The sequence below is a fragment of the Musa acuminata genome, chromosome BXJ3-4, assembly GCF_036884655.1.
Source record: "Musa acuminata AAA Group cultivar baxijiao chromosome BXJ3-4, Cavendish_Baxijiao_AAA, whole genome shotgun sequence".
In the NCBI taxonomy this organism is placed as follows: Eukaryota; Viridiplantae; Streptophyta; class Magnoliopsida; order Zingiberales; family Musaceae; genus Musa; species Musa acuminata.
This window is the reverse complement of record NC_088352.1, coordinates 29,021,463-29,048,007: the sequence shown is the minus strand read 5'-3', so window position 1 is coordinate 29,048,007 and position 26,545 is coordinate 29,021,463. Positions and strand designations below refer to the sequence as shown.

General features: G+C 43.5%; 1 protein-coding gene across 1 annotated transcript in view; it reads left to right on the top strand.

Moving 5' to 3' along the window:
• Positions 1–26,545, top strand: part of LOC135636634 (aminopeptidase P2-like) — a 64,872-nt gene that overhangs the window by 15,580 nt on the left and 22,747 nt on the right. Inside the window, exon 6 of the mRNA XM_065148505.1 lies at positions 4,950–5,207. Coding sequence (XP_065004577.1) covers positions 4,950–5,207 — 258 coding nt within the window. The remainder of the gene's footprint in view (positions 1–4,949; positions 5,208–26,545) is intronic.

The window sequence follows — 26,545 nt, the reverse complement described above, 5'->3', positions numbered from 1 at the left end:
CACCATTGGTGAGGATTTGACAACTATTGTCTTCCATTATCTTCGAAGGGTCTTTGAACTTTTGCAGAGCTCCTCTGCTGGATAGATAAGAGAACTGGGGTACTCGGTTTCGCCCATTCTCTTAAGAGTTGAGAAGGCAAAGGTTACTTGACTTCGCCCGCCTCCTCGAGGTTGTACTCCATGCATCGAGCTGGTTACTGGCCTTCGCCTGCTCTTTGCTCACACTTCTGAAGCACTTGAAGTATTTGCACTCCTTGCGTTGAGTTAGCTACTGTGATTCACCTTCTCAATGCCATTGAACTTCTGGAATGCAGGAAGTTTTCACCCCAACTTGGAGTAGTTCTCTCATAGGTTTTGGTCGCTTCTAGGATTGTACCGTCTTCTCCATCAACCCTGTCGCCTACTCCCCTGAGTAGCGAAGGTACAACACCGCGTACTGCCTGCTTCGTTCCTTGGTTATGCACTCTTGCATGACCCGAAGTCCTTCACTTTCGGCTATCTTGATGAGAAGCACATTGACACTGGTCTTATGAAGTTCTTCGGCCTCTGCCCTTTAGCCTTGTCTCGGTACTTAGAGATTGCCTCTGCGTTCTCCACCTCCTCGGCCCCTTTCACGACCAAGCGCTCTCTCTCCATGAGAGCAAGGGATCAATGACTTTCACGGAAGTCCCACCTGTGCGGTACAATGGCGTTGCCATGCCCATGGCCCTACTATCCGTCGCCTCGCATCTACATCCCTTTTCTTCATGATCAGTAGAAATGTCTCCGTGGCACTCCTCTGAGTCCACCTCCATTCTAACTTGATGCTTGATTTTGGATAGCTAAGTCCCTCTGGACTCGTCGTCGCTTCCTCGCCCCTTTCGACCCCCTGCTTCAACACCTCTGTGTTCTCCAAGCAGTCCGTCTGGTCGATGGAGAGACAGACTGCAACTCCCATGCATGGCCTCTGCCATCACGTTGTAGAGTTTGCACCGATTCTGTTCTCCTTAGCTTCCTTGGCAGCAACGTTCGTTTACTCGACCTTGTCCTCTGACTTGTCGGGCTTCCTTAAGCGAATATGAGCTCTGGAGCAGTCCAACTCTCCAGCTGCTTCGATCATACCGCTGTATGATCAAGTCCCTCCCATGGGACTCACTGGTACTTGCATTCGAACTTTTCCCTTGGTGGAACACAGCCCCCATATGCTGATGACCAAGGGTTTCATCTGATGCAAAATTCGATGCACGCACGGAAGACCCGCCTCTGCGGTACCATGGCCTTCACTCCTTGAATCCATAGCCCTTCTTGCCGTCGTGTTGTTCACCGAAGTGGAGCTTCCAGTAGCTCCCGATCATACCTCCGTATGATCTAGTCCCTCACGGGGCGAGGTTGTGTGAATCGCATTGCCATGAACTGTTCCACCACGATCCGCTGCACCATGTCGCCTCCTGGTGACACCTCTATTGCATTCTGATCCTTGTGGAAAAACTCGAATTGTGAACCCTCCATATGTGGCCTCTGCCAATACATCGCAGGGTCTCCTCTACCTTCGATTTTGTTCGCTCCTTTGGCAATCGACCTTCATCCACCCACTCTTGGGTCACACCTAGATGAAGCACCGCTCTAGGACCGTCCGTCGCCTAGTAGCTTCCGAAGTCCACCGACTTCACTGTAATTTGTGCATCATTGTCTGGATCCTGGGCCTCTGCCCCTACCAGCACAATCTTCGCTGCACACTGCTTCCTTTATGGCAACATGAATGATAATGCTGTGGCATATTCTTCAAGAGTACCCGCCTCTGTGTCCTCTTGCCCCGTGCTAAGGCCTTTTGAACTCAACTTCGCCTCCGCAAATTGAGTCGCCTTAGTTCCTCCATCAAATGCTCCTCCGAGATAAGGTGTATGTGCCCCGAAGCTCCCTTCGTCTTTGGCACCATGCAAGATGAGTCCGCTCCGTCAGAATGAAGGACCCATGGAACAACATGATCTTACTTTTGCCTCTGCAAGAGTTCATGTCCTTGACCTCTGTTTAAGGAAAGCACTGCGCCTCTGCTCCATGTTCCAACTTCTATGCTGGCTCCCTTCAAGCGGCTTGAGTACTTCGCCAAGTTACCCCCAAGTTGTTCCGCTCCTCGTTTTGCATTGAGTTGATGGTGGCCCTCACGCCCACCATTCCACGGGTCAACCCTCCCTTGAGTCCGATCTCCGTATCGACTCCAAGTGTGCCTTCATTTGTGTTGCCTTGGGTCACTCCCCCACTTGATCTCGCAATGCATCCACCAATGTATTCTCTCAAGCGAGATCATGCGACGACTCCTCGTCGCTTGCTCAGTCCATTGAGCTTCGTGGAGTTGTTGTTTGTTGAGGTACTCCTCAACTTGTGAGGTCCGTCCCACATGATTCTCCCTCTGGAGAGCCGGGACTTATCCCTCCTGGATAACTGTCCCATTGGAGCAACATCTCTCTTCGTTTCGGAGACCACCATCCCCTTGGACTACTCCGATCTGCTGACCAAACTGTGCATTGTTCTGCCTCCTGCAAACACACTTGCTAGATTGCGACTCCACGTCAATACAACCCCCGTTGCACCCCTCAAGGCCTAGCAACATGCTGAATTAGTTGCACCCTTCAGCCTCCTACGGACGTATCCTTCACATGCCGAAGAGAAAGTTTCAATGCTCCATGGCGCCGAGTTTCGTTCGCCTTGGGATGGCCACGAACATTCCGTCGTTCGCATACAAGCCCATGTATGAGTACCAAATTCTTCGAGCTAGCAATTGCCCTCACCTCTGTGAGCTTTGCATAACTCTTTTGGTCGTTGAGCAACTCATTCCACCTTGCATGGTCTTATCCTTTACCAAGCGCCTCGCTTGCCTTGAGCACCATCAAGTATTGTTGTCAACGTTGAGCCGTAGCTCAAACTCAGCCATCCCAACCTTTGTGTGCTTCACATTCTTCCAAGCTTGTCTGTTCTCGTGGTGCCTCTTGCGCGAAGGGTTGGCCATTCCTCTGAATGCCAATCTCAGATGCCCGCTCCTCCGAGCGACTCCTTTTCCCTACATCTCCATGCCCGTTTTCCCCCAAACGGTCGCGCGTGTGCTGACTGCCCTCAACGCAGCCCCACTAGGTCCCCCACGTTTGCATGCTAAGTGTTTCTATGAGTGCTTGTCCCGCTCTGATACCATCTGTCACGGACTTAGCCGTTTTGCCTAAGTCGTGCGGCACCCTTGCGTGTCCGTCCGCAAAGGTCAGCCTCCCCGAAGCCTCCCATGGTCCCTTAGGTCCCACAAAAGAGAGAACAGGACAGAGAAAAGGCCTCACTCGGGATCCACAAGCAAACATCTCCGAAAAACACTTTATAGACAATGCAAATTACAAACAAACTTTACAAGCTCTGAACAGTTGCACAACAAAGGGTAAAATGATCAATTACAGATCGAAAATCTTTCACACGTATCCACATGACACAATCTTTATTTACAAGCCTAAAGCGGCCACCGACCCGACTAAAATGGGACTATCAAGCCTTCGGCCGTCCCCCTACATGCTATACAAAGCATGAACATACCAAAAGACACGGACATACATAAGCATTACATCAAATACCCTGTTTAGAAGTTTGTCCGTGACAGGGCGGTCCGCGTATTGGTCTACTGGCGGACCATTTCACCGGGTGGTATCATTCGAAATTAAAAACCTTTGTTCCAAGGCTCCTAGACCTCTAAAAATAGTAGAGCTTGTTAATGGATTAAACACTTCAGATTTGAATTTAAAAAAGGCTTGCATCTTCTCTCTCCTAGTCTCTTACACTCTTCTCTTGCTACCTTGTTCTCTTTCTTTCTCTTTGCATTTCTTTTTCTCTACTTTGTTCTACATCAATATGTCATATTAGTTATGCAGATTTGAACTACCACACTACTATAATCTGAGGCATTTAGCTTGGTGGTCAACTTTTTGTCTTTAATTTAATATGGCATCAATGGAAGTCTCAAGTAGAAGACAAAGTCAACAAATAAAGATAATTGAATTTATGGAGTGAAAAGGAAAGGGGGTAGGAGGTCATGGATCTGAACAAGGTCAGAAGGTGAAGAAATGCTCATCACAAAGAGAAAGAAGACAGCAAGGTCACAAGGCCTAGAGTACATTGTTTCTTTAGACTAAAAATTTAGCATGTCATCCTGTTTCAAGCATCTTTTTGTTTATACATTAACTAAAATTATTCAACTACCAAGACACTATAAAATGAGGACTTCATCACATATTTTTCCCTATTCATTATCAACTAGAACTCCCTAAAAATTTGATTATATTTTCAGGTAAACAATAGGAAGAAAAATAAAATAATGATACTATAAGACTTATACTACAGGAAACCGACTTCTAAAAGTTAGTTCGGAAACACTTCAAAATTTCCTGAAAATAAAAAATGGCCAAACTAAATAACTTGACTCTTGGATTATGATTAATCAAATCGAGTCAATAGGACTTGAATTGTAACTCCTTTTCATCAAGGGTCTCCATAATATGGGAAAATGGATCCATTTTACTCACTTATTGGTTGATTAAGGCATATTGTATGGACCCCATGCTATTTGGTGGTGCTTCTCTGAAGGTGCATATGATGCAGTCATTCTTCTTCTGCTTTTGTAAATAGGGGTATAAACTTAAGTTGTTAGCTATATCCTGTTAACTGCAGTAATAGCCTTAGAAAAAGGGATACAGAGAGAACAAAAAAGTGAGGGGGGGCAAAAGAAAAGCATTGAAAGTAAAAGAAGCATGCTCCATAGTTACTGGACATGATAGATTCTGTAACTCTCTTCATAAGCAGCAACAGTTGCTGTTAATTGGTTTAAATGTTATATCATTCAAAAAAGATCTTGTGCTTTAATGTTATATTGTTCCAATTGATGACAGTTACATGGCCATTACTTCTCCTTGCTGATATTCTAGGTGATAACTTCCATTGTGCAGGTTGGCAGCAAGTGGTGCAAAACTCTGGTTAGATCCATCAAGTGTGAATGCTGCAATTGTCAGCATTTTCAAGTCTGCTTGTGACAAACATAATAGAAAAACTAGAAAAGGAGAAAATAAGGAAGTTGTTGCATCAATCAAAAATCAAGATATTCAGGCAGAAGGGCCTTTTGGACTGTACAAGGTTTCTCCTGTTACCATGGCCAAGGCAGTGAAGAATAGGGCAGAAATTGAGGGGATGCACAATTCACATTTAAGGTAAAAATTAGCTTGTGATTTGACATTACATTTTGTGTTTGATAAAGTTGTCAAATGATACTTTTTTATGTTTCAAACATGCAAACATGGAGCTAAATATTAGCTATGGCTAGAGATTAGTCAACTTATTCAAGGCTAAATTATTGAAAACTCTAAATCTAGAATTTAGCTAGAAAATAGTTGTTATCATGTGTGTATCTACACATACTTTTTGTATCTTAATACACATCAACATATGCAATTATTTTACTTTTGCAAATTTCCATGTCATCTTGTATCCGTGAACTCGATAGCTGATTCTGTAGTAGAATATGATGCCAGGCTCCATACTGGTCACATCCTTTGCTGCTTGCAAAATTTCTACAGTTGCCTCTTGTATTTTGCATATTTAGTTATGAGAGTCAAAGAACTATCACGGCTCTGTCAACAAATTTGTGGTTTTGTCATCCATTAGGGTGAACCTAGAGCACAAGACTCTTACTGCAGGGTCTGAGAAGGGTAAATGTTTGCAGACTTACCAATCCCATACACTTGGTGAAATACAAGTGAATGCCATGACTAAAATCAAGATGCTTTATCTTGATTGCACAGATATTCAATTAGTAAGAAACTTGCAATAGTGATTCCTATATTGTCAAATTCTTTATGATAGTGGTCTGAACTATGAACTTTTGGCTATATGTTGCCTTAAATAGTTCTCATTTTAGGAAAAGATCCATTTAGTCAGCCCTAGATAACTGGGGACATTACTGCTTGTTATTGTGGTTTCACTTAGCATGGCAATGCATAGATGAGCATTCTTGGCTTCACGTGAATACATTATATGTCAGCTCAATAATACGTTGATACACGCTTTACATGACATCATGTCGTGTTATACTAGGATCATGCAACAGTGAATCTATTGGCTCACATGTGGACCATGTGATGGAGAACCACTAGGTTTATAAAGGATTTTAGAATAGTTTATTCTAGGATAAGAAATCAACAAAAAGTCATCAATTAGATGGCTTAGAAACTTAAGAGTTGTGTGAAAAATTGAAGGACCTCTTGGTCTTTCTAGGTGTTAATCTTGAACTCTACTTTTGTTTCAAGTGCACTCATTTTTTCTTCTTAGATGCGATAAGGTTTTTAAAGCTATTTCGGTCTCCTAGAAGTCACATTTTGGGTTTCCCAAAGGCATATATAAGTTCTCTGTAAGTCAGTGGAGATAGTCTAGGCAATTAGTCTTACATTGTGTTTATTGATTGTACTAAGGCTCCTAAATCATAGTAGAGCTTGTTAATGGGTGAAACAATTCAGGTTTGTGTGAAAAAACTTGCATCTTCTCTCTTCTAGTCTCTTACTCTTCTCTTTAATGTCATGCCTGTCTTGGTTTCTTGTTCTCTCTACTTTTCTTTTTGTTCTACATCAATTGGTATCAGAGTTTATCAAGAAACATGCCCTGTATCCTTGGGACATAACTAACAACAAAAGCTTCATTCAATAGTGAGGCCACTCATGGATCCTCACGTGTGGAGTTGGACTTTAGGGCCACTATCCTTACATAATTGGTGGATCACTTAGCTTTTGGTGCCCTGTAATTTTTTGAAAATTTCACTAATATTTTTGTCAAAAAATACTTTTTTTTGTTAGATCATGATTTTCATCGCTTCTTCTCCCCCCTGTTTTCTCTCTCTCTCTCTCTCTCTCTCGTTTTTTTGTTTCCATTTATCACCCTCTCTCTTCCCTTTAACTATGGTATTATTAGACTTTGAAACCTTTGAAAGTTGTCAACAAAAAAAGAACAAAGAAAAAGAGAACCACTTGAATCATTACACCTCTACCTTAGATGTTACAATAGTTAACACCATCATTATTGAAAGGCAATTTGTTGATAGCATTAAAATTATAGCTAGGAGAGGTGAAAACCACACAATTTTGATGATTCCTAAAACCAGTAAACACCCTTATGACCAAATTAATAGACCATGGTATAATGTTGAACCAATTTTTTGATTAAATGACCCAAGTCCTAAGAGCCCTCTATCGCCTCGAAAAATGACCCATGAATGAGGAGGTTGATGAGTCGATTAGGCAACATGATTATTCTTCACAATCCATAACTTCAAATCAAGGAATTTTGCATACTCTCCAACTCCATTTCAAATGAATCATAGGTCTACATATAGGGCATCGGTTTAGAACCATGCTCCAACATTTCCTAATGATTAAGCTTTTGACCATAACAATAAATTCCTAAAACATGCTAAAAATCCACAAACCTAAGTAATGGGCCAATGAGTTCTGTTTGCTAATAATATGAGGGAAATGACTGAAAGAGTCAAATTGGATGTGTCAAACTTTGATACTAGGTTTGACCTAAATGTGTTTGTTAACTGGTCAGATAGTATAGCGGATTACTTTGAGGGGCACAGAATGATTAATATTGAACGTGTGAGGTTTGCAAAAATGAAATTGATAGGGTCCACTAAGAAGTATTGACAACATGTCCAACATAGTTTTGACTTCGTATTACTCAATGGGTAGTCTTGAAACAAAAACTTAAGGAAGAGAACTTACAAGTTGATTATAGTGTGGGTAGCACTATAAATGTAGTCTCAAAATTTGTTATCAAGAGACAACTTTAAGATAGTCACATTCGAAGTCTTTCAAGGTAGCCTAGGTTGACAAAACCACTTTACTTATGATTCAGAGGTGCTTGGTGCCAATCAAAATGGGCGATTACTAGCATGAGATTTGTTATGATGTTCAGCCAATGGATGTTGTCCATATTCTTGGTTGTATGATCTCGACCAGGGTATACAGTTTCGAATGATACTGCTTGGTACGGGTGGTATGTGCCGGTCCGACAGGTTACCGGTACGCGGATCGCCCGTTATCGGGCGGAACACTTAAAAGCACCCCATATCAGATGATACAGGGTTATATCGGGCGGTAACGGTTGAAATTTCGATTGTTACCCCTTGGCACAGCTCGGTAACGATCGAAATCGACTGTTACAACTTGTAACAGTGCGCCAACGGTCAAATTGACCGTTGGAGCCCTTTCTCATATGTTTTTAAACCCTTCTTCTCCCCTATTTCACTTTATTTCATTCTCATACTCTCTTAAACTATCTCAAACTCTTTTTTTCTCACATTTGTGCTCTCATAAATTCTACAAAACAACGATTTATGAATTGAATCGAAGCTAATTTAGGAAGATTAAGTATCTAATTAGATACTATTGATTAATTCGGAGGATTTTACACCTAAATTAGGTGTACCGATCGGTATGCTCTGACGTACCGCTTGGTACACGGTAACGTACCATACCGAGCCAAGCTCGAAACACCTGTACGGTATGGTATTTCAATCATTGATCTTGATATTACTAATCATGGAAAAGAAAACATCTGTCTTTTGGTACAAAGGTAAAATCATCATCTTGCAACTAGCAAAACCATTGGAAAAGGACAAATTAGGATCTCCCCAAGTCCCTTCCACAAGCCCTAATTACCAAGGGACTCTGCTTACTAGATCCTCTAGATAAGCCATCATCGCTAGAGAAATTCTTGGCCGTTGCACTACTTCTAACCTAACTCCTGAGGTCATCCTTGTTAGGTGAATTTCCTGATACCATACCTTGGGAATTACCTAGTGAAATGTGACCCTTACTGTTACGAACGGTCGTCGCGCACCCGTAACAACTCCATTCAATGAACCGTTCGTCGCTTTAATCTGCATGCACAACTGCTTGGCCGCATGTTTTGGCTTGATTTTAAGTCATTTTGCTTGTAAAAATGTAAGTTCGAACAAGTTGCAGCGTTACAGTGCGATCGCTCACTGAACCGAGGAAAATAGCCCCTAAACAGCTCCGTTTTCGCGTGCCACGGGTTGATTTCTGTAGCCCACTGCTGCACGCGAAACGTCAGCCATCTTAGCACCCTGGAACCCCCCAGGTGGCACAGGGCTGGATGGGGCTTCGGTATAGTGTCGGGCGTTGAACAACCTTTCGTAAGTTCGCACGTTACCTTGATGGGAACTTGTTATCGCGCTCGGCACCCGGTGAGCAGTTGTTTGTGGACTTGCAACTGTTCGTTCAACCTTCTAAAGTCCTTGTTTTCCCCCTCTCCCTCTTTTCTCTTGTGCACGCAAGGTGCTCGCTGAATTGCTTGTAAAGCTTCCCCTTTTCGCAAGCCGTCGGGACTTGTCCGTCGCTCGTTCTTCAAACTAATTAACTTTCTCTTTTTACAGGTCCTTCGGGACCTGCGAGAGGTTGCAAGTTGGCTGATCTTTACGGATGCAAATCGTAAGGGCGAAGTGCGACTAAGGCAACGCAAGCTAAGTTCGCGTTTTTGCCGCAAGGGTGCCTCGCGACTTAGGCAACACAAGCTAAGTTCGTGTCTTTGCCACAAGGGTGCCTCACGGCTTAGGCAATTCCAGCTAAGGTTGTGACATTGTGGTATCAGAGCGGGCAAGCGCTTCGAGCGAGCAGCGAAGGAACTTCGCAACTTCGCCATGGCAAAGCATCGTGGCGAATCAAGCAAGACAGGGCAAGCCGGACCCTTGCCCCAAGCAGCCGCAGGTGGGCTGTAAGTGCACACTCGCTCTCATGCTGTTAGAGCCACTCATGAGGAGCACGGTAGTGAACATGATGATCGAGAAATTGGCTACTCTTCGCGAGCGGAGGAGGCGCAATCTGGAGCGCCGACCGGGAAAAAGAGTCATAGGGAGAGACTTACAATGGCGGAAACCCGCTTGGATGTTCTTGAAGCGAGCTTGGAGGAACTCTACCATGGCCAACGAAGGCTTGTTGGGTTAGAGAGCTCGCAAGAAGAAGCGGAGTCCAGGATCGACAAGGTCGAGGCCCTAGTCGACCGATTGTCAGATGACACCAAAGACTCCATGCAACACCTGCAGAAAGTTATGGCGGAACTCACTTCGAGGGTGACCATGCTCACAAGAGCACTAAATGCGGGAGGAAGCAACACCCGCGTTGCGTAGCCACAGAACTTGAGGGCACCCGAGCCTCATGGTTATGGAGGGGCCAGAGATGCTAAAGAGCTCGAGAATTTCTTGTTCGATATGGAACAATACTTCCGAGCTACGAGACCTGATTCTGAAGAAACCAAAGTTTCTATAGCGACCATGTATCTGAACGGAGATGCAAAACTTTGGTGGCGAACCCATTGGGAGGAGATCCAACAAGGTCGGTGTCGAGTTGACACATGGGAGGACTTGAAGCGAGAGTTGAGAACTCAGTTCCTACCGGAGAACATTGAATTCGTCGCAAGAAGGAAATTGAGACAACTCTGCCAAAATGCTTCCATCCGAGACTACGTGAAGCAATTTTCTGCGCTAATGCTGGACATCCAGGACATGTCTGAGAAGGATAAGCTGTTCAGCTTCCTTGATGGTTTGAAGTCATGGGCGCAACAAGAACTACATCGAAGGAATGTTGTCGATTTGATCGGGGTAATTATTGCCGCAGAAAGGCTCACTGACTTTGTTTCCTCTGAAGACTCGGGAAGAAGGAAACAACCTTCAAGCAATTGCCCTCCAAAATATTCTCGAGGGAAGGAGCTCGGGGGCGAATAAAAGAAGAAATGTTCCCATAAAGGGCCAAGCCTGAAAGGCAAGGCCCTGAAACCTGGCGGATGCTTCTTGTTTAGAGGGCCGTACATGGTGAGGGAGTGCCCACAAAAACAGGCACTTAATGCTTTAACAGCTTCCATCCATCCCCCCAAATCGGACAAGGGCAAGGCTGTCACTCTTAGTTCGAGTAGTTCTGAATCCAACAGCGATGATGAGGAATCGCAAGGACCTCAGATGGGAGCAATGCGTTTGTTGCACGCCATGCAGGGTCAAGTGGGGGAGAATACGAGGACAAGGCTACAAAAAGCAGGTAGTGGCGAGCTGATGTACGTAGACATTAAGCTCAATGGCCAAACGACCTGTGCAATAGTGGACACGGGCGCTACCCACAATTTTATTGTCGATCGAGAAGCAAAACGACTTGGGCTGATCTTGAAGAAGAGCCCGAGTCGAATGAAGGCGGTGAACTCGGAGGCTAGGCGAATCTCCGGGTTGGCAAAGAGAGTTCCTATCAAGATCGGAACATGGAGCGGGAGCATAAACATGATGGTGGTGCCACTAGATGACTTCCAAGTGATTCTTGGAATGAAGTTTATGCATGTGATGAAGTTGGTGCCAATGCCGTTCCTTAACTCCCTATGTGTGATGGGAGGTGATGACCCTTGTGTGGTTCCTGTCTCTCGGAGGGGAACTAAGGAACCCCAACATATATCGGTATTACAACTGAAGAAAGGGGTACGAAAAGGCGAACTGACATTAGTGGCTGCTATGAAGCTAGAGCCACTCGACGAGAAGGCCACTCATGAACCTGCTGTGGTGGCGAACGTCCTGAAAGAGTTCAATGACGTTATGCCACCCGAGTTGCCGAAGACTCTTCCGCCACGCAGAGGCGTGGATCATAACATCGAGCTGGAGCCAAGAGTGAAGCCTCCAGCGAGACCACCCTACTGCATGCCCCCGCCAGAGTTGGCAGAACTGAGAAAACAGTTAGGTGAACTGCTAAGCGGTGGTCTCATTCGCAGCTCTAAAGCACCATTCGGAGCTCCAGTTCTTTTCTAGAAGAAACAAGATGGGAGCCTCCAACCATGCGTCGATTACCGAGCCCTCAACAAAGTGACGGTGAAGAACAAGTATCCCATCCCGCTCATCGCGGACTTGTTCGACCAGTTGGGCAATGCTAAGTATTTCTCAAAACTCGACCTTCGGTCGGGGTATTGGCAGGTGCGCATTGCTGAAGGCGACGAAGAGAAGACTACCTGCGTAATCAGGTATGGAGCGTTTGAGTTCCTGATGATGCCTTTCGGCTTAACCAACGTACCGGCCACGTTCTGCACTCTCATGAACCAGCCATTCAAGGAGTATTTGGATAAGTTTGTGGTCGTCTACGTAGACGATATCGTCGTCTACAATCAAACGCTCGAGGAGCATGTCAAGCACCTTCGGACAATCTTCAAGGTTCTCAGGGAGAACACTTTGTTCGTGAAAAGGGAGAAATGCTACTTTGCTCAAACAGAGATCTTATTCTTGGGGCATCGAATCGGTAATGACTCCATTCGGATGGACAAATCAAAGGTGCAAGCGGTTGCGGAATGGCGAACTCCAAAGAAGGTGCTTGAGTTGAAATTCTTCCTTGGCTTCGTCAACTACTATTGACGCTTTATAGCGGGGTATTCGAAGCGTGCAACTCCATTGACGGAGTTGCTGAAGGAGCAGCCTTGGAGGTGGTCTGATAAATGTGAAATTGCATTCCAAGATCTGAAGGCTGCTGTGTTGGAAGAACCGGTGCTCAAATTGCCAGACTATGAGGAGCCCTTCGAAGTCCATACAGATGCTTCAGACTTCGCTATTGGGGGAGTACTCATGTAGGAGGGTCATTCGGTGGCCTACGAGAGCCGCAAACTCAGCGAGACCGAGCGGCGGTATCCGGTGCATGAAAAGGAGATGACAGTAGTGATCCACTGTCTACGAGTTTGGCGACACTACCTTCTTGGATCGCGATTTGTACTAAGGATAGACAACATTGCTTTGAGCCAAGGTCTGTTGTACCGGATCGTACCGCCTGGTATGGGCGGTACATACCGGTCCGACAGGCAAGCGGTACGCGGACCGCCCTGTACCGGCCCGCACTGTAGCAGAGCACTGTAGCAGTGCTACAGTGCTCGGTACACCTGGGTGTACCGAGCGGTATACCGTACCGTACCGGTACTGAGCTCGGGTCGAAACGCCGGTATGGTACAGTACGGCACGGCAGACCTTGCTTTGAGCTATTTCCAAACTCAGAAGAAACTCACCTTAAAGCAAGTACGATGGTAGGACTTCCTGGCTGAGTTTGATATGTCAATGGAGTATAAGCCCGGAAAGGCGAATGTCGTGGCCGATGCATTGAGTCGAAAAGTGGAGCATGTGAATGCCGTACAATTGAAGGGCAAAGGTGTTAGGACTCTAGCTAGGAGAGTCCTAATTGAGATGGACATTCATGTAAAACCTACCTAAGCCGACCCCTATTAAAGAGGTGAAGAGGCCGGCTAGGGTTAGGAGGTTGTTTCTTAGAGATGAATTAGGAGTTGTAAAGGAATAAGAGTCTTGAGTAGAAGTCCTATTAGGAGTTGGTTATAAGTAGGAGTCTTGAGTAGGAGTCCTATTAGGAGTTAGGGTTTAGAAACCCTATAAATAGCCATGTATTCCTCCTCTTTTGATAAGAAATAGATGAATCTTTTCTGTAGCGTTTGAGCAGCAACTTGGAGGGAGGAACCCCTATAGAGTTCCAAGGAGGCCGATCCCCTAAAGAGATCAACCCCAAGTTTAGAATCTGCAAGGGTTTTAACACCTGGTATCAGAGCAGCGTTCTTGGCATCTCGCTGCCCTTCCACAGCCATCCATCAACCCTCCACAACCGCCCAAAGCAATTCCCATAATTGCTTAAAAGATCGTTGCCAAATTTCGCCATCATCTCCACCACCACGGATAATCTTTTGATCTCTCCATGAATTGCAACAGGTTCTGGTTTCCTACCTTACTGCTGCTGTAATTTAGTTATCCTTATTTGAAAATCCCAAAAAAATTATTCATATATTTCTGCATAAACTTTTCGTCATAAAGTTTTCATCTCTACGACGAAAGATATATTGCAGAATTCCAATCGTATAGCACCGTTAGTTTGATCTGGCTACTGTGCTTTTTCTCTGTAAATTTCTACGAAATTTTTATGACATCTTTGACACTTCCTAACAGTAGATTTCCCTTTGGTTTCATCGAAAAATTCTTAATATAAACTATTGATCTTTTATGTCCAATATACTACACTTGAAAATCTATGCTGTAGAAAATTTCAACCGCATATTGTTGCCTTAACCCATATATTTGAAATCTTTTTTGAATGAAATTTTTTATACACTTCATAGATCATCTTGGCTTCCATCTAAGATTGATTTATTGAGAAATTCATCTCTAAAAACGATTTTGTGTTGCTGCAAATTTTCGTCGTAGACCTCTGAAATTTTTCGACGAGAATTCTGCAATCGTAACTTACACCAATTTTCTTGCTGTTATACTGCCGAAATTTTTTTGATTAAATTAGATATCCTTGCTGTCATATAAACTGTGATTTTGCTATCAATTCCCTCCTTAATTCTCTCAAGTTTTTGGTGGAAATTATGTCGAGAAACTACTGTTTCTTCGACGACAATTCTGCTCTTACAAGACAGCACATACTTGCTGCAACTTCCACTGATTTCTATCAAACCTTCGCTGCCATTTACCATAGATCCAAAACATTCATCCACAGCCCTAAAACTCTACCAAACCACACCCTCAAATTGCACCAAAAACAACCACAAAACAAGCCTAAACCGCAGCCTACATCCACCAATCCACCAACCCTTTCAACCATCAATTCTCTCAACATATACATGCCTTTAACCCAACAACAAAAGAGAGATCTTAACATCATAGATTTGGGGGCATATACTATGGCATCCAAGGAGGCAATCAATGCTAAATTCGATGCTTTGGAGGCATGAATGGAGGATAAGATTCGGACTCTCTTTACCGAACTCAGATTGGGTCGACCACTAAACCCGAAGAAATCATATCAAGGAGAGAGCTTTACCCAATCGCACCAAGCCCGAAGAGATGACTTCCAAGGGAGGGGAGGCTCTATGATTGACCCTAACTATCCATGCATGAGAGTGGACTTCCCTAGATGGGAAGAAGGAGACCCGATTGGTTGGATCTCGCGCGCGGAGCGATATTTTCGGTACCACAAAACCGTGGATGCATCTATGGTGAAAATTGCAGCTATACATCTTGAAGGGGATGCTATACAGTGGTTTGACTTGTTTGAACATACTTATGGAGTCCTTTCATGGCGACAATTCAAAGAAGGACTACTGATTCGCTTCAGACCAACCGATTACGAGAATATTGACGAACAACTAGCAAAGATCCGACAAACCTCCACCATTCAGGAGTACCAAACCAGGTTTGAAAGGTTATCTAATCAAACTCGTGATTGGTCTCAAAAACAGCTATTGAGGGCCTTCATTGAGGGCTTAAAGCCGGAGATCCGAGGAGAAGTTAAAGCACGACAACCGTACACTCTTATGGCAGCCATCTGTTTCGCACGACATCAAGAGGAGCAATTGAACTATGAAGCTCGAAGGACTAGGGTCACTCCTCAACCAGCAATATTGAAGCCCTCAGCCCCCCCTATTGTCGACCAAGTCCCTACACCAAAGAGGTTAACAAGAGAAGAGCTTCGAGAGCGATATGCAAAGGGGTTATGTTGGCATTGTGACGAGCCGTGGAGCTGTGAGCATCGCTGTAGTAAAGGAAGACTTCTTATGATTGAACCAATAGAAAAAGAGGTCATTGAACATTCAGAAGAGAGCCTTGAACATGAAGAAGAAGATGCAGAAGAAGAGCTACAACCGACTAAAGTTACGGTACATGCATTAGCCGGCTACTCAAACCTGCAAACGATGAAAGTCGGAGGCCTTCTTAAACAACAACCAATCACTGTTCTCATCGACACAGGCAGTACTAATAACTTTCTAAACAGTAAGGTTACTGTCCAGATGACTTTACCTATTAAGAATTACAACAGGTTTGACGTTAAGATCGCCGATGGATGGATTTTGAAGTATGATCGTAGGCGCCCGCAAGGGAAATTGTTGCTGATCATGAGGCCTTACCAAGAGATAATTGCATATTTCTTCCTTCTCCCTCTTGATGATCATAAGGCCATGCTCATAATTAAATGGTTGATGACATTAGGTGATATTTCTTGGAATTTTATGCAACTAATTATGAAATTTTACAGTAAGGAGAAACAGGTGATACTGAACGGGAAACGTGGGGGTGACATAACGACGATCTCCACACAACAAATGGAGAAGGTTTTGCATAAAGCATGCAGCAGATTTTTGGTACAACTTGAGCAGCAAACTAAGGGAGAGCTAATAGAATTTGAAGATCCAAACCTACTTCCTTTGCTTGCTGAATTTTCAGATATATTTGACGAATCGCACAACCTACCTCTTACCCATCGGCATGATCATTATATAATGATTCTTTCAGGCAAACCTCCAGCAAATACTTGGCCATATCAGTATCTACATCTCCAGAAGGATGAAATAGAAAAAATTATAAAAGAGATGCTCGAAACAGGAGTTATTCGGCCAGTTGCAACCTCTACTCTTCACCGGTGCTACTTGTACGCAAGAAGGATGAAACATGGCGAATATGCGTTGATTACCGAGCTCGCAATGACAAAACCATCAAGGATAAATACCTTATTCCACTAGTAGATGAATTGCTAGATGAAAGGGAGCACAAATCTTCACAAAGCTGGACCTTTGATCCTGGTATCATCAAATACGAGTGTACGAAGAAGTCATACCGAAATTCACCTTTCGAACACACAATGGTCATTACGAATTTTTGCTTTCTTCAACAAAAGGTGGAATATCTTGGGCATATCATATCAGAGGAAGGTGTGACGGTGGACCCCTTCAAAATTGGAGCAATACAAAATTGGCCTACCCCGAGGAACATAAAATTGCTACATGGCTTTCTGGGTTTAATAGGCTACTACCGTAAGATCAGTGCAACACTCACTCCTCTACTGAAAAATAATGCCTTCCAATGGTCGGATAAAGCCTCTGCTGCCTTCGACATACTTAAGGCAGCCATGACGACGATGCCGGTGTTAGCGCTACCAGATTTCAACCGACCCTTCATCATTGAGGCCGATGCATCTGGAGATAGAATGGGAGACGTTCTCATGCAAGATGGTCGACCACTCACATATATTAACAAGGCATTGTCTCCCCCCTATCAAAACATATTAACATATGATAAGGAGATGCTCGCCATTGTGCACGCAGCAACGAGGTGGAGATCGTACTTGATCAGGCGATGCTTTCAAATCAAGACCGACCATAAAAGCCTAAAATATTTCTTGGAGCAGAAGATATCTTCCCCCAAGCAGCAAAAATGGGTAACAAAGGTTCTTGGATATGATTATAAAATAACTTACAAAAAGGGGAAAGAGAATGTTGTTGCAGATGCGCTTTTACGACTGCTTAAGCAAGCTGAATTTTTGGCCATTTCACTTTCGACTAGTGACTTCCTTGAGGATATTAAGATGGAATGACAAGAAGATTCGGAGACCAGTAAGATCATAAAAAAAATTGGATGAAGCACCAAGCTCCGTGGCTTATTACAATTGGGACTCAAATGAATTACACTATAAGGGATGCATTGTGCTTATGATAAATTCTACTTGCATCTTCACGAGCAGATTTTGGATAAAGTTATTCCATATGTAGGGTACTAAATTGTAAAGGAGTACGACATATCACCCACAAACCGACGGCCAAACGGAAGTTATAAATAGGTGCTTGGAGACAGCCCAAAGCCACCCACCAAATATGACTACCCAAGGAGAACTTCAGACCCAGCCAAGTGCCATTATTGATCGACGGATCGTAACTCGACGACGACGACCCACTACTGAAGTGCTAATACAGTGGGCGAACCTACCAACAGAAGATGCCACTTGGGAGAACTATGACGACTTGAAGATCAAATTCCCAAAATTCATGAATCGTCAGCCTCGAGGACAAGGCTGATTTGAAGAGGGCGGGTTTGTTAGGACTTTAGCTAGGAGAGTCCTAATTGAGATGTACATTCATGTAAAACCTACCTAAGCCGACCCCTATTAAAGAGGTGAAGAGGCCGGCTAGGGTTAGGAGGTTGTTTCTTAGAGATGAATTAGGAGTTGTAAAGGAATAGGAGTCTTGAGTAGAAGTCCTATTAGGAGTTGGTTATAAGTAGGAGTCTTGAGTAGGAGTCCTATTAGGAGTTAGGGTTTAGAAACCCTATAAATAGCCATGTATTCCTCCTCTTTTGATAAGCAATAGATGAATCTTTTCTGCAGCCTTTGAGCAGCAACTTGGAGGGAGGAACCCCTATAGAGTTCTAAGGAGGCCGATCCCCTAAAGAGATCAACCCCAAGTTTAGAATCTGCAAGGGTTCTAACAAAAGGCCAAGCAAGTCAGTTGCACTCCAACTTCCTTTCCAGGATCAAGGATGGACTGTACAGTGATCCCCAGGCAGAAGCCCTGATACAACTCATTAAAGAAGGCAAGGCACGACGGTTTTGGGTCCAGGAGGGACTCGTTTACACCAAAGGGAATAGGGTTTATGTTCCTCGAGTGAATAATCTGAGACGTGAACTCTTAAGAGAGTGTCACGATTCCCTTTGGGCTGGACATCCAGGCATTTATAGAACATTGGCTCTCGTGGAGAGGGCCTTCTATTGGCCGAAGATGAGGACTGATGTGGAGGAATATGTTCGAACGTGCCTCACTTGCCAACAAGACAAGGTGGAGCAACGAAAGCCGGTGGGACTTTTGGAGTCGTTGCCTGTACCAGAAAGACTGTGGGAGAGCATTTCCTTGGACTTCATATCAAGCTTGCCCGTAGTAGGGAGACTCGGATCGATACTCGTGGTGGTTGATCGATTTTCTAAGTATGCAACTCTCATTGTTGCTCCTCTACATTGTTCAGCAGAAGAGGCGGCCGATGATGAAGGATGTGGTGAAGTATTGGGGAGTCCTGCACAATATCATCAGTGATCGAGACGCTTGGTTCTTGGGACGATTTTGGACCGAGCTATTCAAATTGTTGGGGTCGAAGTTATACTTCTCCACAAGTCTCCACCCCTAGACGGATGGCCAGACTGAAAGGACCTAGAACAATATCTTCGGCACTATGTGAGTGCCAACCAACGAGATTGGGTAAAGTTGTTGGACATTGCCCAATTCTCCTACAACTTGCAGCGGAACTTTGCATCCAACAAAAGCCCCTTCGAGATCATTACAGGGAAACAACCGTCAACTCCTCACACCATGGTAATTGGGTATACTGGGAGTAGTCCGTCAGCCTACCACTTTGCATGGGAGTGGCACCGAAATGCAGATATTGCACGGGCTTACTTCGAGAAGGCGGTAAAAAGAATGAAGAAGTGGGCAGACTTGGGAAGGCGACCGTAAGTGTTCAAGATCGACAATTTGGTGTTGGTTAAGCTCCAACCAGCATCACTCCAATTCTTTAGGAATAAAGTACATAAAGGATTGGTGCGCAAGTATGAAGGGCCCTTTCTAATTATCAGCAGGGTGGGCAATGTCTCCTACAAGTTACAGCTGTCGGCGTGGTTCAAAATTCACGATGTTCTTCACGCCAACTACTTGAAAGCCTACCACTCGGATCCGTAAGATGCTTTCCGAAGTGTTCCAACTCGACTACCCCCCACCACAGCCTCCTATGAGAAGCGAGTTGAAACCATTTTAGCGGACCGCAAGATAAAGCTACCCACTGGAGCTGAGCAGACCGAGTACTTGGTGAAGTGGCGAAAGCTTCCCCGAATTGAAGCCAGTTGGGAGCCTGAAGACGCCCTATGACATGAAGAAGCAATCATCAACAACTATCAACAATCGTCGATGAGGGCGTCGACAGTTTGAGTGGGGGAGAATGTCACGAACGATCGTCGCACACCCGCAACAACTCCGTTCAATGAACCGTTCGTCGCTCTAATCTACATGTACAGCTGCTTGGTAGCATGTTTTGGCTTGGTTTTAAGTCCTTTTGCTTGTAAAAATATAAGTTCGAACAAGTTGCACCGCTACAGTGCAACCTCTCACCGAACCGAGCAAAACAGCCCCAAAACATCTCCATTTTCGCGTGCCACGAGTTGATTTCTGCAGCCCACTGCTGCACGCGAAACGTCAGCCATCTCAGCACCCTGGAACCCCCCAGGTGGCATAGGGCTGGATGAGGCTTCGGTATAGTGTCGGGCATTGAATAACCTTTCGCAAGTTCGCACGTTACCTTGACGGGAACTTGTTGTCACGCCTGGCACCTGGTGAGCAATTGTTTGTGGATTTGCAGCTATTCGTTCAACCTTCTAAAGTCCTTATTTTCTCCCTCTCCCTCTTTTCTCTTATGCACGCAAGGTGCTCGCTGAATTGCTTGTAAAGCTTCCCCTTTTCGCGAGACATCGGGACTTGTCCGACGCTTGTTCTTCGAACTAATCAACTTTCTCTTTTTACAGGTCCTTCGGGACCTACGAGAGGTTGCGAGTGGGCTGATCTTTGCGGACGCAAATCGCAAGGGCAAAGCGTGACTTAGGCAACGTAAGCTAAGTTCGCGTCTTTGCTGCAAGGGTGCCTCGCGACTTAGGCAACGCAATCTAATTTCGCGTCTTTGCCGCAAGGGTGTCTCACGCCTTAGGCAATTCCAACTAAGGCTGTGACATTACGGGAAATCCAATGTGATTTGACCTTGTCTCAAGATCATAGCTCATAAATTTCTCACATTCTAGGCTGAATCCTAAAGAGATAGTTGATTTAAACTGGCAAGTTTGAAGAACTTTTGGGCTAAAGGATTTGTGTGATACAGCTTTGGTCCTTACGTTGTCCCTACCTTTTTAACCCCTAAGAAAGATAGTTCTTGAAGTATGTTGTTGATAGTCAGGCGATCAACAAAGGGATATATTTGAGTAAAGGTACACCATCCCTTCCAGTAACCTAATCTTCCCCAAACAATCCTTTCAGATGATGAAGACAGGAACTCACTGGACTAAGAACTCCCTAATGCGCCGAGGACGAGTGAAACAGTAATTTCATCTATCATAGAACCATAAGATCTTGATGAAACTGTAGATGAAATTGGAACATGCCATTATTCTATTAAAGTCGACTTAACGGATTCAACAAATACAGAAAAACACTCATCGCCTACACTATCAATGGTACTCGCACCCGAAACAAGACTCTCAAGCAGGGAACTTGAAGACCAGCGCTTAGTCCCTTATCATTTCAAAGGTGAACTCCCCTAAATTAATAACAATCCAATATCGCTTCTTGATTCCTTGACTTGAGGATACGCTAGATTCGTGTTGGATTAAGTTGATTTTCCAAACATGACCTAAGAAGTGGATACCACTACATTTGTATTAGATTTGAAGACGAATAAAACAATATTCAAGACTCAAGATGGTCTATATGAATGGTTAGTCATGCCCTTTGGTCTATCCAACGCTTTGAGCATTTTCATTTGCCTCATGAATCAAAATCTATAACCCTACATAGGTAAATTTGTTATAGTCTACTTTGACGATCTTGATCTTTAGTAAGATGAAAGAACTAATTTAGGATGTCGAACATTTAGGACATCTTCGATAGGTTCTTACCACTCTTCAAGCTGCTAAACTATATATTAATATAAAAATTACTCATTCAGGCAAACATGTCTCATTCCTAGGCCTCATCGTTTTTGCCCAAGGTGTTGCCATTGAGTCAGAAAAGATCCATGCCATTTTAGAGTGGCTTGAGCATAAAATCCTTTTTGAGATTTGAAGTTTCTATGGATTAGTCTCCTTTTATAGGATCTTCATTAGAGGATTTAGTTCTATCAGGGCACCTATCATTGATTATCTAAAGAAGGTAGAGTTTTTCTAGACCTTGATCGCTACCAAGGCCTTTGCTAATATCAAAACAAGAATGACTACCGTTTTTGTTTGTAGGCACCCCGACTTTAGTAAACCCTTTACAGTGACTTATGATGCCTCTAATATAGGTATGGGAGGAATTCTAAGTCAAGAGGGTCCGCTTATCACCTTTTTCAACGAGAAACTCGACCATGCAAAACAATGTTATCTAACATTATTTAACCATGCAAAATAATGTCTTAGGAATTGGTGATAGTACCTTCCGCTCCAGGAGTTTGTCTTATTGTTTGATCACTAAGCCCTAAGGTACTTAAATGCTAAAACAAAGTTCAATGCCAAACGGGTTAAGTTTCTCAATGAATACTATTTTGTAATTAAGTATTGTTCTAACGCTCAAAATAAGGTTGCCGAGGCACTCAATACAAGTGGGTTGAGTTTCTTAATAAATACTCTTTTATAATTAAGCAATGTGCTGATGCTCAAAACAAGGCTATCGATACCCTTAGTTGAGCTTCTACAATCCAATATTCCACGAGTATCAAGGCCATGGGATTGAAGCGTATGAAAAAAGAGTGTACCCAATATCTGGACTTTAGTCACATCTATCAAGAGGTCCAAGATGGAAACTATCGTGAACAATCCTCCCATGGCACCGACTCTCACAACACAGGGATGACGTAGAGGCTATTCTTGATGTCTATCTTGCTACATCTATTACTAGCATCATTCGACATTTTCTTATCAAGTGGCATGATCATCCAGCTTCCGATACCACAGATTAATTTGGAGGAACTTCATGACTTTGCACCGAGAGAGAATGATGAAGAATCATCTAGGTTTATTTTAGGCAAAGAAATCAACAAAAGGTCATTAATTAGTTGTTCTAGAAACCTTAAGAGTTATATGGAAAATTGAAGAATCTTTTGTCTTTTTGAAGTGTTACCATTGGAACTCTCTCTTGTTTTTAGTGCATTCTCGTTTTCTTTTTAAGTGTGATGAGCTTTTTAAAACTATTTAGGTCTCTTAGAAGCCATATTTTTGGGTTTTCAAAAGATATACAAATTCTCTAAAAGTCAAAAGAGGAAGTCTAGAAGGTTTGTAACATCGTAGTTAGTTCCTTATCGGAAGTGGACAAGACGAAGGTTGACTCACAAACGACTAAGGGGTGTACTACTAGCAACTTCAGCTTAAGCATTTTTGTCAATGTTAGTAGTTTGACTTAATGAAGCTAACAAGCCATTTATCCCATCAGATCGGGTCGTGACAATTGGTATCAGAGCTAGGTTAGTATTGGGGCATATTGAGGGACTTCGAGCAGGAAAGGGTTACTTATGGATGGGGTCAAAGGACACGTCACGACGTAGATTTACCAATGGGCTATGCCTCACATGCACCATATTAGGGTTTGATCTTAACTATGTTAGGTCTTGATGAGAACATCAAGCCTTTGAGTTGGGGAGATTGTTACACCGTAATTAGTCCCACATCAAAAGTAGACAAGACTAAGATTAATTTACAAGGGTTTGATGGGTGTACTATTGTCAACTTCAGCATAAATATTTTGGCCAATGGTTTGGCTCAACGAAGTTAACATGCCAGTTATCCCATTTGGTTTGGTCGTGACAAAGTTACTCTTGGAATCATTACGTTCATTGATTGTACTAAGGCTCCTAAACCTTGAGAAATAATAGTGCTTCTCAATGGATGAACCAGTTTAGATTTGAATGAAAAAACTTACATCTTCTTTGTTCTAGTCTCTTCCTCTCCTCTCTTGCTCTCTCTCTCTACTTCTCTCTCTGTTCTACATCACCCTGCCAGCACATTTAGTTCCTGCCAAGGACAATATAAGCTAATTACATGAGTCAGTTTGGAGGGGCTAAATTGATTACAGATTATGTTGCCAATGTTGAGTGAGTTATCTGGGTTTGTTTTGAGATGTAAAGTATTTTTTTATTTTAAGAACCAAAGGCTGAGTATAAACTTTGTTGCAAGCACTCTTTGAAGTTTTGGTTGAAACTTGAAAGTCAAAACTTAATTTTTTTTTTCCCTGAGACCCAGTTAACTTAAAGCTACGTTTAGCTTTGGAATTGTTCAATAGATTTCTGTAACATATAAATTGTATATATGGTTTAACTAAGTTACGTTAACTTTGACATCCTCATTCCTTATTTTTTATTTTACTTTGATTAGAAAGTTTTATGATGATGTGCAAATGCCATCAATTTGTTTTATGTCTATGCTTCATTGTGACAAATAGAAGTACACCTGTGAAAGTATTGATGTAGCTATAACATTGCTACTTCTTTTAACAATTCCTCATTTATTTGGCACCTGAGAGAGCTTGCTGACTATTGTCTTCAACAGTTGTAGTTATCTACGATCCTCTTTTGAATCATTCTGCCCATCAACTAACATTTGGGCTCTTTAGGTGAGGCTTTCTTTGTCTAAACTTGTCTTTCATAGGACCTGGGTCTAGCGATTGACATCCAGTTGGTCATAAATTTTGCTGAATTCGTTTTTGGTCCTTTTGGTCTTAGAACGTGCATTACAAGCACCTGTTTCTTAGTGAGAAAATGTTCCAGTGATGGATGGTGAAGATTGCATGAATATTCACACACAGTACCAATTTGGTACTGTCTGTGATCTTTCAAGTGTGTCAACAATTGCTTTAGGCTTTTGTGGTCTTCTGATTCCTCTGTGATTTTTGGTAACAAAATGTTGAAACCTCAGAAGAAGTTTCATTAGTGGAATTAGTATGTTAGACTCCTCCATTGTCGCTCTTTGAATTTCTCTTTGCCTGTATTTTTGTTATTTATTTCCAGTTCACTTTTCTTTAATCTTTATTATGGTTTATTTGATGTTCTCTTACATCATAGAAGAGCATAACAGAACAATAACGTGTAAGATTATGTATTCAAGGATATAAGTCTAATACCATATCTCATATTAGAGCCTAGACTGATCAATATGGCTTGTGGGTGTTGGTCATATACTTGGCCAATATTGATTGTATCAATAAGAAAAAGTAATAAAAAAGGAATAGGTTATTCTTCCCATGTTGTGGTAGAAGCCTCATTGATCATTGGCTGGCAAGGTGCAGTGATTGTAAAAGGCGCTCGCCTAGGCGCTCGGGCGAGGCGAGGCGAGGCCCGAGCGCCTCGCTAATGTCCCAGGCGGCACGCTTCAAACAGGCGCCGCCTGGGCGCTCGCCCGAGCCCAGGCGCTGGGCGCTTCGGGCGAGCGCCTGGGTAAACCAAGGCGACCGAACCAGAATTTTAGGTCTGGTTCGGTCCTGGTTCGGTTGTTAGTTGGTTCAATCGAACCAACTAAACCGATATAACCCCAACCCTAACCCTAACCCAACACTAACCTGCTGCCGCTGCCGCTCTCGATCGCGATCTCGTCGCTCGCTGCCGCTGCTCCCGCTGACGCTGTCGCTGCTCGCGCCTCCCGCGAGCCTTCCCGCTGCTCGCGCCTCCCGCAAGCCCTCTCGCTGCTCGCGCCTCCTGCGAGCCCTCTCGCTGCTCGCGTCTCCTGTGAGCCCTCCCGCGAGCCTTCCCGCTACTCGCGCCTCCCTCGAGCCCTCCCGCGAGCCTTCCCTCTGCTCACGACTCCCGCTGCTCGCGCCTCCCGTAAGCCCTCCCAGCTGCCGCGAGCCCTCCCTCTGCTCGCGACTCCCGCGAGCCCTCCCGCTACTCGCGCCTCCCGCTCCCTTTCCTTTTCCCCCCGCCGCTCGTCGCTGCCGACGCTGCTTCCTTTCTCCGTCAAGCTCAGACTGCTCAGTAAACTCTTAAATCTTAATATTAAGTTTATTTGAATTTTGAAATGATTAATTTTCATTAATAGATTAATAATATATTATTTTGATTTTAATGTTATTAATTTTGTGATTTTGTATCTTAGATTTTTTTTAATTTAATAGCATATTTTTATTTAAAATTTTAAATAATTATATTTATTAATTATATTATATATTTTTATATTTTAGCGCCTCGCTTCGCTCGGGCGAGCGCCTAGTGCCTCGGGCGTTTTTGGACCTTGGCGCCTTTTGGCGCCTAGCGCTTTTAAAATCACTGGCAAGGTGTATGAGTGTTTGCCTGAGAGAGAGGGATGGACTGCAGGCCACATTGGTGGGAGGTGGTGGAGGAGAAATATGGGAGTATGAGGAGCACTATGCTCTCTACATGTGTCTGGGATTCCTTGTTTAAGTTTTTCAGTTGCTGTTGGCTGGTTTTTGATATTCGGAATTGGATGATCCACATACTAAACTCCAGTTGGACAGGGTCTTGCTGCTTGGCAAACATGGTGTACCATGATACATAAATCATTGGATATATTTACGTGCTTACTTAAAAGGTATCCATGCTTTTATCATCATAGACTTTTATCACATTAGGTTCCTTATGGTACTACTCCCTGTGAATCAGTAAAATGATTCTTCCACTGGTTGTTTGTGGAATTGTTGCCTAGTTTCTTTGGCTTGATCTGTTTCTCTAGCTTGAATTTTTTTATGCTTTACTTACAGAATATTTCCATGAAGGTTAGCTTTCACACTCCCCAGCAATTATGTAATTTGGTTGTCTCCTGGTAGTATACATGTCATTATATTGAGACATGTAAATAATGGCATTTATTACTGAACTTATATGTGCTTAGACTTTTGTTGTACATGCAATAAATGTGTTAAATGAGACATAAGAGAGTCCCAGAAAAAAGCCACTAAGATTTCATAGGGCTTTCTTATT